The following is a 17,551-nucleotide window of genomic DNA, read 5'->3' as shown; positions in this document are numbered from 1 at the left end:
ATTCCGTTAGCTTAGCACTTGATCGTTTAGTATGTTGCTATTGCTTTCTTCATGACTTATACATGTTCCTATGACTATGAGATTATGCAACTCCCGTTTACCTGAGGAACACTTTGTGTGCTACCAAACGTTACAACGTAACTGGGTGATTATAAAGGTGCTCTACATGTGTCTCCGAAGATACTTGTTGGGTTGGCGTATTTCGAGATTAGGATTTGTCACTCCGATTGTCGGAGAGGTATCTCTGGGCCCACTCGGTAATGCACATCACTTAAGCCTTCCAAGCATTGCAACTAATGAGTTAGTTGCGGGATGATGTATTACGGAACGAGTAAAGAGACTTGCCGGTAATGAGATTGAACTAGGTATTGAGATACCGACGATCGAATCTCGGGCAAGTAACATACCGATGACAAAGGGAACAACGTATGTTGTTATGCGGTTTGACCGATAAAGATATTCGTAGAATACGTGGGAGCCAATATGAGCATCCAGGTTCCGCTATTGGTTATTGACCGGAGACGTGTCTCGGTCATGTCTACATAGTTCTCGAACCCGTAGGGTCCGCACGCTTAAAGTTCGATGACGGTTATATTATGAGTTTATGTGTTTTGATGTACCGAAGGTAGTTCGGAGTCCCAGATGTGATCACGGACATGACGAGGAGTCTCGAAATGGTCGAGACATAAAGATTGATATATTGGACGACTATATTCGGACACCGGAATGGTTCCGGGGGTTATCGGATATATACCGGAGTACCGGGGGGTTACCGGAACCCCCCGGAGGTTATTGGGCCTCATGGGCCCAAGTGGTGGAAGAGGAGAGGCGGCCAAGGGGCAGCCGCGCCCCCCCAAGTCCGAATTGGACAAGGAGGGGGGGCGCCCCCCCCTTTCCTTTCCCCCTCTCTCTCCTTCCCTCTCCTCTCCTACTCCAACATGGAAGGGGGGGAGTCCTACTCCCGGTGGGAGTAGGACTCCTCATGGGGCGCGCCAAGGGTGGCCGGCCCCCTCCCCTCCTCCACTCCTTTATATAAGGGGAGGGAGGCACCCCCTAGAGACACAACAATTGATCCCTTGGATCTCTTAGCCGTGTGCGGTGCCCCCCTCCACCATAATCCACCTCGGTCATATCGTAGCGGTGCTTAGGCGAAGCCCTGCGTCGGTAGAACATCATCATCCTCACCACGCCGTCGTGCTGACGGAACTCTCCCTCAAAGCTCGGCTGGATCGGAGTTCGAGGGACGTCATCGAGTTGAACGTGTGCTGAACTCGGAGGTGCCATGCGTTCGGTACTTGATCGGTTGGATTGTGAAGACATACGACTACATCAACCGCGTTGTGCTAACGCTTCCGCTTTCGGTCTACGAGGGTACGTGGACACACTCTCCCCTCTCGTTGCTATGCATCACCATGATCTTGCGTGTGCGTAGGATTTTTTTTGAAATTACTACGTTCCCCAACACAAGGATCAAATAATCTACTATAACCATTGTGATATAGTGGTGCCCCGTCGTTCCTGTCAAGTCCACTGTTTACTATGTTTGCATTTTTTGAAACTGGGGTAAAATATTTGCCTCATTTATTTATAGAGAAGGAATGCGCCGGACTGGTAGGTGCCCCATACCAGACAGACGTTCTGGTTGGGACCTCAGGTCTTAGATGTTTAGGTTTGGCTGCGATGTCTGTTTGGTATTAGGCCCAGGCTATCAGCGCCCCTTCATCAATTGGATAGGTGTAGCGACAGTTGTTGCTTAGGCGGTGGCTTTAGTCTTGCTGTTGTATGACTTTGTAAGGTCTTGTGAGAATAATTAATAAAGTGGCCACATGCATCGCCCAGATGCAGAGGCCGCAGATCATCCTCCTTTTCTAAAGAAAACTTATAGAGAAGGAGTTCAAATTCATAGTACATCTCAGCGGATGAACCACATAGCCCACCAAAGGAAATTACAGAAGGTTATTACTCTCGCGGAATGATCCTACTCAAGTGCTATGCTCTCGCGATGACCCATAGCTTACTAAGCTTAGCCTCTTCTTGGATTAGTTTTAGGATGTAGAAAGACGGCGGCGATTTTTTCATGAAAACTCTGTCATTCCTCTCATTTCATATGGTCCAACATACGAGCATTGTAAGTGAGGCCATCATCCTTTATGTTTCAGATCATTTGTTACTTCCAATGAGTTTTTATAAGAGGTAATAGCACCCTAGGTACCCTAATTTGCACAGAATGCGATGATTTAGTCCCAAACTTGCAAAACTTGACTCCATCATACCCCAACTTGCACCTCATGTGATGATTTAGTCCCAGCCCAATCACAGCTCGACAATTGGCAGCCAGGGGGCTAGACCGGTCAGCGCACGCACTTTTGCACAAAACCCCTGCCGTTTCTTTTAATCAACCTGCTGCTCACCGACTGGTTCCTTGAGTCGTCCGGCAGCGCGTCCCTCTCCGCGGTCGAGCACCCCAAGCTGAAGAACTTCCTGCGCCAGGTCGGGCTCCCGGAGATATCGCGAGCCGACCTTGCCGGCGCGCGCCTGGACGCGCGCTTCGCCGAGGCCCGTGCCGACGCCACCGCGTGCTTCCGCGAGGCGCGGTTCTTCCAGCTCGCGGCCGACGGCCTGCGCGAGCAGGTGATCACCCTCTCCGTCAACCTCCCCAACGACACGTCCGTGTTCCACCGCGCCGTGCCCATGCCCGCGCCGGCATCGGCGTCCCCGGACTACGCCCAGGAGTTGTTCCTGGACGCGGCATCGTCCGTCTCCGCCTCCTCCGGCGACATTCGGCATTGCGCCGGCATCATCGCCGACCGCTTCGGCTCCAAGACTCTGCGCGATCTCGAGACCAAGCACCATTGGATGGTGAACCTTACCTGCCAAGTCCATGGCCTGTCCCGCTTGGTAAGCGACATGGCGCGGGAGCTCCCACTCTTCAACAACGCTGCGTCAAATTGCGCCAAGATCGCCGGCTACTTCAACACCACGCCCTCCGTGCGCGCGCTGCTGCACAAGCACCAAGTCCAGGAGCACGGGCACGCCTTCCTCCTCCCCATTGCCGCTCCGCCATATAATGGCGGGGAATTTGCCGCCGCGTTCGTGATGCTCGAGAGCATCCTGACCTCGGCGCGGCCGCTCCAGCTCGCCGTGCTCGAGGAGTCCTACAAGGTGGTCTGCATCGATGACCTTTCTGCGAGGGAGATCGCGGCCATGGTGCAGAATGTGGCGTTCTGGACCGAGGTCGAGGCGACGCATTCAGTCGTGAAGATGATCATGGACTTGGTGAAGGAGATGGAGACCGAGAGGCCCCTGGTCGAGCAATGCCCACCGCTCTAGGAGGATCTGTGTGGCAAGGTCAGAGGCTGGTGCCGGAAATTCAGCGTAGAAGAGGCCACTGCCATGAATGTGGTCGAGAGGAGGTTCAGGAAGAACTACCACCCGGCGTGGTCAGCGGCATTCATACTGGACCCATTGTATCTGATCAAGGACGCCGGCAGGAGGTACCTTCCACCGTTCAACTACTTGACACCAGAGCAGGAGAAGGACGTGGACAGGCTGATCACGAGGCTGGTTTCGTCGGAGGAGGCGCACCTCGCGCTGATGGAGCTGATGAAATGGCGGTCGGAAGGGCTCGACCCATTGTACGCGCAGGTGGTGCAGGTCCGGCAGCCAGACCCATCAACGGGGAAGATGAAGATAGCCAACAAGCAGAGCAGCCGGCTGGTGTGGGAGACATGTCTCAGCGAGTTCAAGTCACTTGGCAAAGTGGCCGTCAGGCTCATCTTCCTCCATGCAACCGCCAAGGGGTTCAAATGCACGCCGTCGATGACGCGGTGGCTCACCGCGCCGGGGAGCTCCGCGGGCAGCATTGGCCGGGCGCACCGGCTGGTGTTCATCGCAGCGAACTCGAAGCTGGAGAGGAGGGATTTCTCAAACGACGACGACAAGGACGTGGAGCTGCTCACGGAAGGAGACGATGACATGCTAACCGAGACTAGCAATGTGGATCCTTCCTCCTCAGTGTAGCATCCCTCCGTTCCGTTCCTTCCTTCCTTGCTGCTGCTGCTTAATTTCCTTGGGCTCTTTGTGCATTTGATGTTAGCATCCCTTAGAATTTGATCTCTCTAGGAATTGCTAGATTCTTTTTTTGCTTGTGCCCCCCATGTCGCTAGTTCTTGCTCCCCTCCTCTTGTTTTGGTTGGGTAGGGGGTAGGGGCATGAGAGATGGAGATATGCTGCACCCAGTCAGTCTTAATTTGCTTGTCAAGTGTGGTTAATTAATAAATGGCTCATCCCTTGTCATACCCTGCTGGTTCTGCTGCTGGATCCTGAATGAACTATTTAGAAATCGAATTCAGAATCAGCAAGTGGCAAGATGAGCAGTGGGGGAGTGTGTGTGTGTTAGCTATTGTGCAAATAATACTCTACTAGTTAGTGCCATTTCAATTGGATGATCATTTGCCCCTACACCTCTTTGGTACACATACATATACTATATGGTTGGCTCATCAGCAGTCTCTCATTGTAGAGTAACATACTTGCTGGAGAGTCTAAGCCAGCCAATCTTAAGCTTAAACATGAATGTTGGAATATTTTGCCCATATTGATATCAAGGATTTGACCCCGCTAGATTAGGCGTGAAATATTGTATACTCTATAGTAGCAGCAGTGCCTTTTCTCAAGCAGTGTGCTGTATATGGAGTATATGATAATAGAAACCGATGGTCATGGTCAAAGTTGCACTTGGAGAAATCGTCACACCTCACCTCTCTCTGCTGCCATAGTAGAGTAGTAGAGTAGTCAGCACTAAACACTCAGCACTGCACTCAGAAGCGCGCGGTGGCGTCGGCACGGGCCTCGGCGAAGCGCGCATCCAGGCGCGCGCCGGCGAGGTCGGCTCGCGATATCTCCAAGAGCCCGACCTGGCGCAGGAAGTTCTTCAGCTTGGGGTGCTCGACCGCGGAGGGGGACGCGCTGCCGGACGACTCGAGGAACCAGTTGGCGAGCAGCGGGTTGATTAAAAGAAACGGCAGGGGGTTTTGTGCAAAAGTGCGTGCGCTGACCGGTCCAGCCACCTGGCTGCCAATTGTCGAGCTGTGATTGGCCTGGGACTAAATCATCACATGAGGTGCAAGTTGGGTACCTGGGTGCTATTACCTCTTTTTATATCTTTTTGAAAAAAGAAACGTATAAAAAGATCGAAGCGCGTGGTTCGCGGTGGTCGCGAACAACAACGCACAAGAGAGACGGCGCCTTTGCTCGCGTCGTGTGAGCTTGCTGCCTCGTCGGCTTGCTATCTCGGGCGCGCCGCAAGCCCCCTTTTCCTCGGTAGTACCATCTCGTCGTGCAACGAAACAAGCCCAAGAAAACGCCGAGACCCACCCACCCCCGTCACCACCATCTTCCTTCCTCGGACCCCGCGCGACTCCGGTCTCTTTCTCGCGGCGCCAGGTGGTGGCGCCGGGCCCATGCCGCCACGCGCACGCGGGCACGGGGGCCGTCCGCGCCGTCGGATTCGCTGCCGACGCGCGGGATGCGGTCGAGCCCCACGACCTCCGAAGCCCTCGATAAATAAACCCAGTCGCCGCGCACCCGTCCCGTCCCACACCCACACACTGGGCGCCGCCCTCTTCCTCTCTTCGTTTCGACCAAACCGCCGTCAGAGAGATCGCTCGCTGTCGGCCTCGGCGGCGGCGGCCACTCTCCGCTCCTCTCCCTTCGTCCCCGGGAGGCGGCCTCCCGCTCGGCTCAGGTACCGTCTCCACCCTCTCCCTCCCTCCGACGCATGCATGCCCGCTCCCATTTCTCGATTGGGGACGGACTCCGCGCGGCCTCGCGGCGAACCGGAACATGTTTTCTTATCTTCTCCCCGTCCGTCCCAAGACGGACGGACGCGTGATCGGGGCTTCCCCGTCGGGCCGAATACTGCTTTCTTCCCTCCTCCATTCCGATGGCCCGAGTGAGTGGCGATTAGAAAGGGACTTTTGTGGGTGAAAAAAAAAAAATGAATGTTGGCCATGAGTGTTGACACAAGTTTATGGATTGGAACCCTGCGCTCTGTTCCTATTTATTATAGATAATAGATAGAAAGTTTTTGCGCTATTTGTTTGTACTACCAAGATAAAACCTTCGCTATAGTCATAGATAGGTGGACTGATTTCAATGAAAATTTGCTTCTTGAAATGTACTTTGCCAATGCTACCTGTACATCCATTTTAGTTACTCAACAAATAAATAATTACAATCAACTGTTTACATCAGCTAGGAAAAAGGAAAACAGTTTTCAACAGTCTACCAATCCATAGTGACAGAGGGTTAACTAGATGTTTCTTCACCCTACACTTAAGAAAGGGGCAAAAGCCAGACTTCCAAGCTCTAAAAGTCGGCCTGGAACCTTTCAAAATGTGGCCATTACGCTGCTTCCAAATGTGCGAGCAAGCCAAATTACATTATCCTTGAAGTAAGGACCAGTTAAATGTCAACAAGCCCACTGGATTGAAAAGGCTAAGCTCCCCGGGGCTCAAGTAATAGGGAGACAGGTCCATACCATTGTGCTGAAATTGCACTGGAAGAATGGATGCTGCCAATTCTCTTTAGCTCTCAAAGGGCATAGCATAAATGATCATCATCGGACACATGCTAATGCCTACGTTTTAGCATATCCTTGGTGTAAATTCTATGATTGAGGATCAGCCAGGCAAATACTTTTATGTTTTAATTTGCGAAATTTGGCTCTAAATCTGTTTTTTTTCTCTTTGATGAAATTTTCACCAGGAGGGAGTGAATCCCCACCTGAATATATTTGAAAGAAGCTCGTGTGCAGAGTGCTACCGAGAGGATAGATAGTCCCGCCACAAACCGGCAAGGGCTTTTTCATCAGCTGTTTTTAGCCTTTTTGACCACAGAGTGAGGTCATCGACTATGTTCCTTAATACTACATCCACGGCAGATAGTGGCATCCCAGATTTACCACAGTATAACTACAAGGAAGAAAGGAGTGAGCGTGGCTGGCAGACCCAGCGGAGTGCATGTTTCCCATATTCATTCGAAGGGGGAGACACAGGGGCGGATTGCTAGCAGCCGCCAGATGCGTGACGCAACAGGGCGACGGGCTATGTGCCTCCACTTCTCTTCTTTTTCATAATGCATCTCCACTTGTTGGCTGATCTTCGCCTGAACTTCCACACCGTTCGTGCTAATCTAGTACTGATGGCAGGGCCCAATCCTAGCCCTTCAATTATCAAGTATTCCTATCTTCCAAATTCTTCCCTTGCTCGTCCTCACTCTCGTAAGAGCAATCCACGGTGGCAGTGGCAGAGAAAAGATATAACTTGGGTCAGACATATATACTTTAAATAAGAGAAACACTTTAAATGTGAGCATAACAGTTATATTGTCCTAGCAGTAAAGGTTTTGTGTCCTAAGCCCATCAACCCATGCTTTCTTTCTCATTTTCATATCATGTATTCCTCCAATAGCTGCAAGAAACAAGGAAATGCTGAATTGACGAATCGAACAGACGACCTCCCATTTCAAACACAAATGAGACTTCGTTTTCATTGATGAAGTAGGATCATAAGAGGTTCAAATACAAATGCGCCAGCTTACTTATGTTCAATTACAAATGTGGCGGCTGCTAATCCACCAAATGAACCAGTCAAGCACCCCACGGTTGGTCGTTGTGACTTCGGTTGGCCAGTTTCCTACAGCGCCAGCTTACATATGTTCAATTTCCATTTTGTTGTGACTCTAGTCCTGCTGGTCCCCCTCCCTCTGTGACCGGCAATCGATGGAAAGAGTATGGTGTCATTGATTTAGTATGGATGGCAATATTAATCTGCATGGCTTGAGTTGTGCTTGTGTGTTGATATTGAATTCATAAAACTAATATAAGCCAACTTATTACATCTCATATGGCTCTTGCATTTGGTGGCTACTCTACCCTTGATACTTGTTATTATAGTAAGTTTACATATATATTTTTTAGTGTTTTCTTGGTGTCCTAGTAATTCTTCCACTATCAATGCTACTGATATATACTACTGTTTTACCCTGGTACCAATGGTTCAATGCTACGTCTTGTTTAGTACTCGGAAGAAAATGCTTCATCTAGTTGATAACTGCAATGATCCAATGTAGTTCTCAAAGGGCACCCATCAATTCTTGTAGATTCACTATAGGTGGTTTCTGTTTTGGTTTGGAAAAGATCAAAGGAGTAACAAAAGCAGGTGAGATTTTAGCTTGGTGTCTTACTTTCATGCTGGTTTTAATCGCATGCAGTACTTTTTCAAGGGTGCAACCATGCTTCAGGATTCACTAAGCGCTGCTTAATCCTTTGTGATTTTGTTACTGTATAGTCCACTAAGGTTTTTCCTTCCTTGTGCAGGAATTTTTGGTTGATTTAACATGGACAGGGCTAGGAATTTCATACCTGCCCCTAATCAGGAGCTTCTGGATGCCAAGCCATTAAGGTCTTTAGCTCCAATGTTCCCTGCACCTATGGGAGTCAACATTAATCAGTCAAGCACCCCACCGTTGGTCGTTGTGACTCCGGTTGGCCAGTTTCCTACAGGATTTGGTGCTGGGAGCCTTCCTGCCTTTGGATCGTTCGCCACCTTCAGTGCTACTGTGAATGCTTTTTCGCCTGCAGGCACAAGTGCTAGTGTGCCCATTGATGTTACCCCTGTCTCAGCATACAAGACGAGATCATCTGGGGTTACACCACGTAATGATGACGGTGAACCTTATTCGGTTAGTCAGACTTCGGCATCTGAACGTCAGGCTAAGAGGTCAGCTGGTTTGGCTGCTGAGGGCTCAAATGGAGTTAAGGTCAAGCGCCCTAAGCCTATCTACAGGAATCATGTTTCTGGCAAGCTGCTTGCTTTTCTGCCCACTTCAGATAGTACTCCTAGGGAGGCTGTGGAAGCAGTTCATATGACCTTTGAGGCACTCAGGCGTAGACATCTTCAGATGGATGAAACGCTAGACGCTAGCAGACGTGCAGACCTGAAAGCTGGCGCTATCATGATGGCCAGTGATATCAGGGCCAATGTGGGAAAGAGGGTAGGGACTGTTCCTGGTGTTGAAATAGGTGATATTTTCTATTTCAGGATGGAGCTATGCATCATCGGGTTGCACGCGCCTAGCATGAGTGGCATTGATTACATGAGTGCTAACTTTGGAAATGGCGAGGATTCTGTAGCTATATGTATTGTCGCGGCAGGTGGTTATGAGAATGACGATGATGACACAGACACGCTGGTGTACAGTGGTTCAGGGGGTAACAGTAGGAACACCGAGGAGAGGCATGACCAGAAGCTTGAGAGGGGCAACCTTGCTCTCGAGAGGAGTTTGCACAGGAAGAATGAGATAAGGGTCGTGCGGGGATTCAAAGATCCAGCTACGATAACTGGCAAAATCTACATATACGATGGCCTCTATAAAATCCAGGAGTCCTGGAAGGAGAGAACAAAGTTTGGCATCAACTGCTTCAAGTACAGGCTGCAGCGTGAACCTGGACAGCGTGATGGAGCTGTGGTATGGAAGAGGACGCAGCGATGGATACAAAATGCATCAACAAGAGGCAAGGTTATACAACATGACCTATCATCTGGGGCTGAAACGTTCCCAGTTTGTGTCGTCAATGAGGAAGACCATGAGAAAGGACCTGGGCATTTCACCTATACTACTGAGGTCAAATACCCGAGACCTCTAAGCTCCATGAGAGCCTTGCAGGGTTGCGGTTGCCAGAGTGTTTGCCTACCCGGCGATGCAAACTGTGCTTGTGGGCAACATAATGGAGGTGATCTACCGTACAGCTCAGCAGGAGTGTTGGTGTGCCGCAAGCCAGTAATATATGAATGTGGTGAAGCTTGCCATTGCAGCCTGAATTGTCGGAACAGAGTGTGCCAAAAGGGGATCAGGTACCACTTTGAGGTCTTCAGGACCACAAATCGAGGCTGGGGTCTTCGCTGTTGGGGTCCTATTCGTGCTGGTGCATTTATTTGCGAGTATGCTGGGGAGGTCATTGATGAGCTTCAGGTTAATTTGGATGATAGTGAAGATGATTACATTTTTCAGACCGTGTGCCCTGGTGAGAAGACGCTAAAATGGAACTCTGGGCCTGAATTGATAGGCGAGGAAAGCACATATGTATCACCTGATGAATTTCAGCCGCTGCCCATCAAGATAAGTGCAAAACAGATTGGAAATGTCTCACGTTTCATAAACCACAGTTGCTCCCCAAATGTCTTCTGGCAACCAGTGCAATACGACCATGGAGATGACAAGCACCCACATATAATGTTCTTTGCACTTAATCACATCCCTCCCATGACGGAGTTAACTTATGACTATGGTGTGGTTCGAGCTGGGACCAGTCGTGGCAAGACCTGCCTGTGTGGATCATTAACCTGTCGCGGGTTATTTTGATTTACATTTAGGGCGCATGTATATTGTGGTGGATCAACATGCAGGCCAATATGCTAGGTATCTTCTCTGCCAGATTGGTTTATGTATTGCCGATGTGTTCATCCATTTACTGTATTACTCAAGTATGCATCTATTTCACCTGATGCCGAATCGCTATATTTCTGGAGTGACTAGTTATGTGATCTAGCATTGTTTTGCACGTTTGTATCATCGAATTTGGCATTTTATCTTCCTCTAGCACTAATATTCTTGTTCGAACAAACTGCTGTAATTACTTGGCACCGCATACATATGATGATGATAGGCAAAAGCACAGCTCTTGTAGTCTTGAAATGCTGCACATCATATGCTATTTACCCATAGCTAAGCTGCATCTGTGTTTATACTTCATACAGTATAAGAAAGGCTTCGCTTTCCGCGTCTCAAAAGTATTTAAAGCTACTGTAGATGTTAGTATGTTTATCACCTTTCTGCTTTACTTGTGGGTTCATATACCATCTTATTTGTTTGGATAGGAACATATACCATCTTTTGAGCATCTGCTCCCCTCACTACTTGTCTGCTCACCTTGCAGATGTTTGTGCTGCTACCTAGATTCTACCAATGTCAGATTAGTTCCTGGGAAGATGGTTAATAATCGGTCGTCTGGAACTGCGAAGACAGTAAGCTATCTTCGAGCTATAGAATGCCCATGTCGTGTCAATGCCGCACTTGGCCTCTCTTCTGCCGGATGGTGGCTTTGTGCCCGCCATTTGTTCAGATACTTGGTGGATGCGTGTGTTGATGTATTTCCTGCTGCTAATCTGTCTTCCCTTCTCCTTGCCATCCGTTTCTGTGTAGGCTAGCGTCAGTTTTAACTGGACCCCTGGCTGTTAGCTGCGACTTGTCAAGACTCGGTGCTGTAAAAACATGTGGCTTAGTCTCGTCTCGCGTTCGGCTCAGATTTTTACCTGTGTCCTGTTCCGTTCACCGTCCCAAATTCTATATTTTCGCGTCTCCATCCTCGCTAGGCGGCTAGCTAAAACATGTGGAAGCTTGGAACACCAAATACTAGTGGGCTCAGCGGTCCATTGATCGTTCCGTAAGCGATGACCTAAGCGTATGAAAGAGTTACCACTTACTACCAGGGGAGGTATTAACAACATAACCAGGCTGCGCAGCCGCACCGTGTGCTAGTTGGGAGCACGTGGCCACACTTTAGTGCAATCGGCCGTGTCCTACAAACCTGTCTCTACTTTATATGATCGTCCAGGCACCAGTAGACAAAGGTCTTACCTCCTTTGATGTAACCTTCTAAGAAAATGTTATGCCGGCCGAATCCAGATGGATCCACCGGAGGCGAAACGCAGACTGGATCCAAGCAGATCCACAGAAGACTAACGTCGGCCGAATCCTGGAAGAGATTCGTCGGAGACACACATTCACATTCCCTCCATCGGCCCTAGACGCACCGGCAAGAAGGGGATGGTACGCAGGAGACATTATTTCTACTATAGGAAGTCATCGTCACCTCATAGCCCCCCCTCCTGTCCCTCCCTCCCCCCCCCCCCCCCCCCCCTCCCCCCAAAGAGGCAAATTTGACAATTTTGACCTATAATCGAAATCAAATCACAGAATGAACTGGTTGCGAAACTATTTCACTCCCCTGACCCTTTTGTGTAGCGCCCGCCATGCCGGCGCCACACCTACTGTGCAACGCCTCCCAGATAGGCGCTACACGGCCAGCGTCGCACCCATATGTGCCCAAGTCAGCGTGCAGCGCCTGAGAGCTAGGCGCCACACTACACAGTGCAGCGCCTAGCTCCTGGGCGTTGCACTAGTGCAGTGCCTAGCTCCTGGGCGTTGCACTAGTGCAGCGCCTGGGCGCTGCACAAAAAGGTCAGGGGAGTGAAATAGTTTCGTAACCAGTTCATTCTGTGATTTGATTTCGATTATAGGTCAAATTTGTCAAATTTGCCCCCCAAAGATGCTAAAACTACCTAAAACAAGGATGTGATCCCTCCCGCTGACGAGGGGCCGGGTTCCTCCGCACCTCCAAGGCCCAAAGGCCATCGAAGGCGGGGCGGACCGAGAAATGGAACGGTCCTAGGTGTTTATACTCTCAAAGAACCTCAAAATAATAATCTTCTTGTCTTAGAAAGCATGTCAAATTTTTTTCGCCGTCAAATGCACATTGACAGTATGACCAAGAATGGTGAAAATAACACATTTTTCTCTAATAAAGGTCACTTTTATTAGTTCATAACGTCACATTAAAAAGATATAAGCAAAGTGATTTCACACCAGTCTATGCATAGTTAGGATGCACATAACTGATGCATTTTTAGAAAAGACTTTTATTTCTCTAACATTTTGCACTGACTAGGGATGCACATAACCTTTAAAAGTACGAGTATCAACATTTTTACCTTAATCGGTAGAGTAGTGCACACATTCGGCTGATATTCATGAAAATAAGTAGGAAAACGTGCATCAGATGATTAGAGTCAATTATAGCAAACTGAACTTCGTGGTCAGGTTGTACAGCTAGTTGGGTACTACCTCTGTCCTAGTTTATTTGTCCCATTCGTATTTTGTGTTAAAATTTAATCATAGATATAAGTAATAAAATGTTAATGTCATCAAAAATTATATCGTTGGTTTCGTATTTGAACATAGTTTCTGATAATATTAATTTTCCTATGTAACTCATATTTATGGTCAAAATATGACTCCAAATACAAGGGGACTGATAAATCAAGACGAAAGTAGTATATAGTAGTACTATGTATGCAAAAACGCCCTTTAAAAAAATGTACTCCTTCTTTTTTTTTTGAAATGAAAGGTAGATATGGTCTACCTTATATATTTCAAAACAGGCAACAAAGCCTGGGGACCGGAGGGGTCGATTACATGAAGCTTATATTTAGTACCAAGGTGCCCTGGCTATAAGCTGCCAGTTTGGAGAGATACAAGTAAGGAGGGGGAGGAGAGAAGAGAGAGATATACAACTAGCTAACTTAAACTGAAACTAGCTTAAGCTAGGCAATGTATCCAAGCGGCTATAGCATTGTTGTCATCTTGCTCACGGCTCCTATTTTGCCATAGATGAAGCAGCTGTGTTACAGACTGTTTTACACGAGCCGAGGACCATCTCTTAGAGTTGAAAACCCTGTCATTCTGGGCGTGCCATGTGGTGACAGCGGTGGCAGCAAAGAGAATGTGAAACTTACTAGTGGCCGGCCAACGCTATTCAGCTTGCTCCACAAAGCTTATGAGGTCTAGAGAACCGGAGGCAAGGTCATTTAGGCCGAACACGTTCCAAATCAGTGAAGCCGGATAGCAACGTAGCACCAGGTGGGATGCAGATTCAGAAGCAGGACATATATCACAATCCTGGTGTGTCATGATAGACGTCTAGTGTTTCTTCTTCATATTATCTCGAGTGTTGAGCCAGCCCTAGAACAGGAGCCATAAGAAGACACGGTGCTTGAGGGGAATGATCCGGTCCCAAACCCATGAACTATAAACACAAGACATTCCCCTGAAGGTGAGTAGCTCATAGACGTGAGCTGCAGTGATAGACTTGTCATTGATGGCAGAAAACCTGGTGTCTGGACGATCTGGCGATGGCATGGTAGAAGCCAGGAGTGAGTGAAGGAGCTGTAACTCATAGCTGGCTGTGGCTGACAGGTTAGGGTGAAGCTGTAAGTGCCAAAACCCTTGAAAAAAAAACCCTTGAAAAAATGTACTCCTTCGATTTGTTGCTGATTTGGTACAATTAAAATGGATTAGAGGGAGTGTTAGTTTTCACCATTGTTGATGATATCATACTGCGGATCCAGATGCCAACGGTGCGGCAGCGTGACATCGGGGTACGGCAATGGCTGCCTGTACTCCCAGTGCCACCGCGCTTGGTGCACCGGGATGTGCAGGCGCCGGCGACCAGGGCGGAAACGCGTCGCCGCCGGAGGAGGAGGAGGGGAAGGGGAGCACGGGAGGACGAGGCGCCGGGGGTGCCCTTGCCCTTGCCCTTGCCATTGCTGCTGCCGAAGAGGCCCATGGCTAGGGTTTGCGGTCGCCGGCGAGGAAGCAAGGGGGGGGGGGCAGATGTGGACGGGAGAAGTGGATGAGGCCGACCCCGCCGCACGCGTGGTTAAAAAGGACGCTTTCACTGGCTGACGCGTGGGCCCGCTGTCGGTGGTCGTCATAAATAAGACGACCGGTGGCGGTTGGGTGGCCGCCAGGTGGGGACGCGGCGGACGGCAAGGAGACGCGCGGCGCGTCCGCGCCGGCGCATTCCAGGCGCAATTTTGGGCCGGAAATGGGTCGGCGCGGACGCCAGGCGGACACGATTTGAGTTTGGGTCGACGCGTTGGTCCTTCACTTTTGTCCGCGCCAACCCAAACGGACGCGGGCGGACGAAATGGGTCGCCCCATTGGAGTTGCTCTAATCCACCGGCCTTTTTTATAACAAGCAGACGATTGTTGTTGTGCTCCCAAAGGTAAAGTAAAAAAAGTTGTCCCGATTTGTTTAGTCTTGAGCTTAGAAAGTTCCAGAGTGTTGCAATAAACAGATAGTACGTCCTAGCACTCTTTACCTTCGCTTGTGACGTTTAATTTGTCAAGGGCACATGTTAAAGGGGTGGCGGCTTTGATAAAAGTTAATCAATTAGGGCACTCAATTCCGCTACATCTATATATACTGTTTGCCACTCTTCAACTAGAGCACACATCTGCCCTGCTCACTTGGCTGTGCACCGGAGAGCAACCGACCACAGCAGCCGAGAGCGCGTTGGCATCATGGCCGCAGACGCCGCCGGTGACCTCGGCCGGGCCGATTTCGACGTGATCGTGGTGGGCGCGGGCATCATGGGCAGCTGCGCGGCGCACGCGGCGGCGTGCCGCGGCTCCCGGGTCCTCCTCCTCGAGCGCTTCGACCTGCTCCACCACCTCGGCTCCTCGCACGGCCACTCCCGCACCATCCGCGACGCCTACCCGAAGGCGCGCTACCCGCCCATGGTCCGCCTCGCCCGCCGCCTCTGGGGCGACGCCCAGGCCGACGCCGGCTACCGCGTGCTCACCCCGTCGCCGCACCTCGCCATGGGCCCGCGCAGCAACGCCGCGCTCCTCGCCGCCGTCGGGAACGGGGGCGCCGCGGAGGTGGACGTGGCCGGGAGGTGGGGAGGCGGCGTGTTCCGCGTCCCGGACGGGTGGGTGACGGCCGTGAGCGAGCTCGGCGGCGGCGTGCTGGACGCCACCAAGGCCGTCGCCATGTTCCAGGCGCTGGCCGTCAAGAAGGGCGCCGTCCTCAGGGACAACAAGGAGGTCGTCGGTATCGTCAAGGAGGAGGGAGGGCCTGGCGTCCGGGTGACGACGAGCGACGGCGAGGAGTTCCACGGCGCCAAATGCATCGTGACCGTCGGCGCTTGGACGAGCAAGCTGGTCAGGTCCGTCGCCGGCCTGGAGCTGCCCGTCCAGCCGCTGCACATGCTCACCCTGTACTGGAAGATCAAGCCGGGCCACGAGCGAGACCTCACTGCGGCGGCCGGGTTCCCGACGTTCTCCAGCTACGGGGACCCCCACGTGTACAGCACGCCGTCGCTGGAGCTCCCGGGCCTGATCAAAATCAACTACGACGGCGGGCCGCCGTGCGACCCCAACAGCCGGGACTGGATCTCCGGTGGTGGCGACGCCGCCGATCGGGTCGCGCGGTGGATCGAGGAGTTCATGCCGGGGCACGTGGTGACCGACGGCGGGCCGGTCGTTCGGCAGTCATGCATGTACTCCATGACTCCGGACAAAGACTTCGTGATCGACTTCCTCGGCGGGGAGTTCGGGCAGGACGTGGTGCTCGGGGCCGGGTTCTCTGGGCATGGGTTTAAGATGGGACCGGCGGTGGGGATGATCCTCGCCGAGCTGGCCATCGACGGCGAGGCCAGGACTGCGGCAGAGGCCGGGGTGGAGCTCCGGCACTTTAAAATCAATCGGTTTAAGGGCAATCCCACGGGTAACAGCAAGGACGATTAAGTCAGTTTGCTAATTCAATTATGTGAGGCTTTCATAAATCTCAGTAACCTAAATAAGATTACATTCCGAGTGATCTCATACTTTATCTCAAAATGTGTGCTTCAACTTCATCAAAATTATTGTGTTCGTTACGTTTACTAGCTTCATCCATTAGCATCTCGCATGAGAATACTCGTAAGTGGGCTTTAAATCACATTGCATTTTGACCCCAAAACACTACATTGCATTTTAGTGTGACATGCAGAACTTTTCTGGTTAAGATTTTTATTGGTTATGCAAATAATTCTCACAAAGCTCAAATCCTAATGACTGCATTAGTATTCCACACAATATTTAGAAACTATATATCCAATTTTGCAGCAACGTGTGAGGTATAGTATAGTTATTAGTAAGTTTAAAGTAGTCTTTACCCCGAAAAAAAGTAGTATGTTACGCTTACGGAGGATTGCCAACAATTTTTTTTTCGAGAGTACGCCAATAGCGTACCATATTTTTATAAAAGGAAGCAGAATGTTTACAAGAGCCCTACGACGATGCGAACATCGACGAGGTTACACCGACTCCAACTCCAACAAAACTAACAACTACTCTCTCACAAATCTACTCAACCCTACCACTCCCACTCCCGCAAGCTTCCAAGTTTTAATCTCATCTAGAATTTGCTGGGCTAACCTAGTGGGGGAACTGACTTGCTCGGCCCGGTTAAACACTCGCATTTCTTTGTTTCCAAAGCAACCAGGCAGCAGCAATGACAAAAGTGTCAAACCCTCGCTTGTATGGTTGTCGGAAGTTGCTCCTTGTCTTCAACCACCACTCCTGAAAAGTATCCAGAGCGTCTGGGATCTCCACATTGACCTGCATGATAAGGAAACGTTGGTGCCAGACTTCTCTCGCATAAACACATTGTGCCAAGATATGATCCACGTTATCTTCATCCTGTTGACACGTATAGCAAGCCGAAGGCACATCCTGTAACCCATGACGAGCTCTTCGATCAGACGTCCAGATGCGATATTGCACAACCAGCCATACAAAGATCTTGCACTTGAGGGTCGCCCAACTTCGCCAGATGCATGAGGCCGTGCTCGATCTAACCAACCCCTGACATAACCTCTCA

General features: G+C 50.4%; 2 protein-coding genes and 1 pseudogene across 3 annotated transcripts; all 3 read left to right on the top strand.

Annotated features, from left to right (window-relative positions):
- Nucleotides 1-2,394: 2,394 nt before the first annotated feature.
- On the top strand, nucleotides 2,395-4,020 carry LOC123159744 (uncharacterized; annotated as a pseudogene).
- A 1,542-nt stretch (nucleotides 4,021-5,562) lies between these two features.
- On the top strand, nucleotides 5,563-11,383 carry LOC123182428 (histone-lysine N-methyltransferase, H3 lysine-9 specific SUVH1). Of its 2 annotated transcripts, none has more exons than XM_044594986.1 (3): nucleotides 5,563-5,746; nucleotides 8,381-10,482; nucleotides 11,000-11,383. In XM_044594986.1, the coding sequence occupies exon 2, from the start codon at nucleotides 8,401-8,403 to the stop codon at nucleotides 10,423-10,425; it is 2,025 nt and encodes a 674-aa protein (XP_044450921.1). In that variant the 5' UTR covers nucleotides 5,563-5,746; nucleotides 8,381-8,400; the 3' UTR covers nucleotides 10,426-10,482; nucleotides 11,000-11,383. The 2 variants fall into 2 exon arrangements, with proteins under 2 accessions (XP_044450921.1, XP_044450922.1); XM_044594987.1 differs by lacking the exon at nucleotides 5,563-5,746 and adding an exon at nucleotides 7,241-8,222.
- A 3,769-nt stretch (nucleotides 11,384-15,152) lies between these two features.
- On the top strand, nucleotides 15,153-16,527 carry LOC123182429 (probable sarcosine oxidase). The gene has a single exon (XM_044594988.1). The coding sequence runs from the start codon at nucleotides 15,208-15,210 to the stop codon at nucleotides 16,432-16,434; it is 1,227 nt and encodes a 408-aa protein (XP_044450923.1). The 5' UTR covers nucleotides 15,153-15,207; the 3' UTR covers nucleotides 16,435-16,527.
- The last annotated feature ends 1,024 nt before the right edge of the window (nucleotides 16,528-17,551 follow it).

This window comes from Triticum aestivum, chromosome 1D (genome assembly GCF_018294505.1).
Source record: "Triticum aestivum cultivar Chinese Spring chromosome 1D, IWGSC CS RefSeq v2.1, whole genome shotgun sequence".
In the NCBI taxonomy this organism is placed as follows: domain Eukaryota; kingdom Viridiplantae; phylum Streptophyta; class Magnoliopsida; order Poales; family Poaceae; genus Triticum; species Triticum aestivum.
Note: the sequence above shows the minus strand (reverse complement) of the source record. Positions and strands in the feature narration are given on the sequence as shown.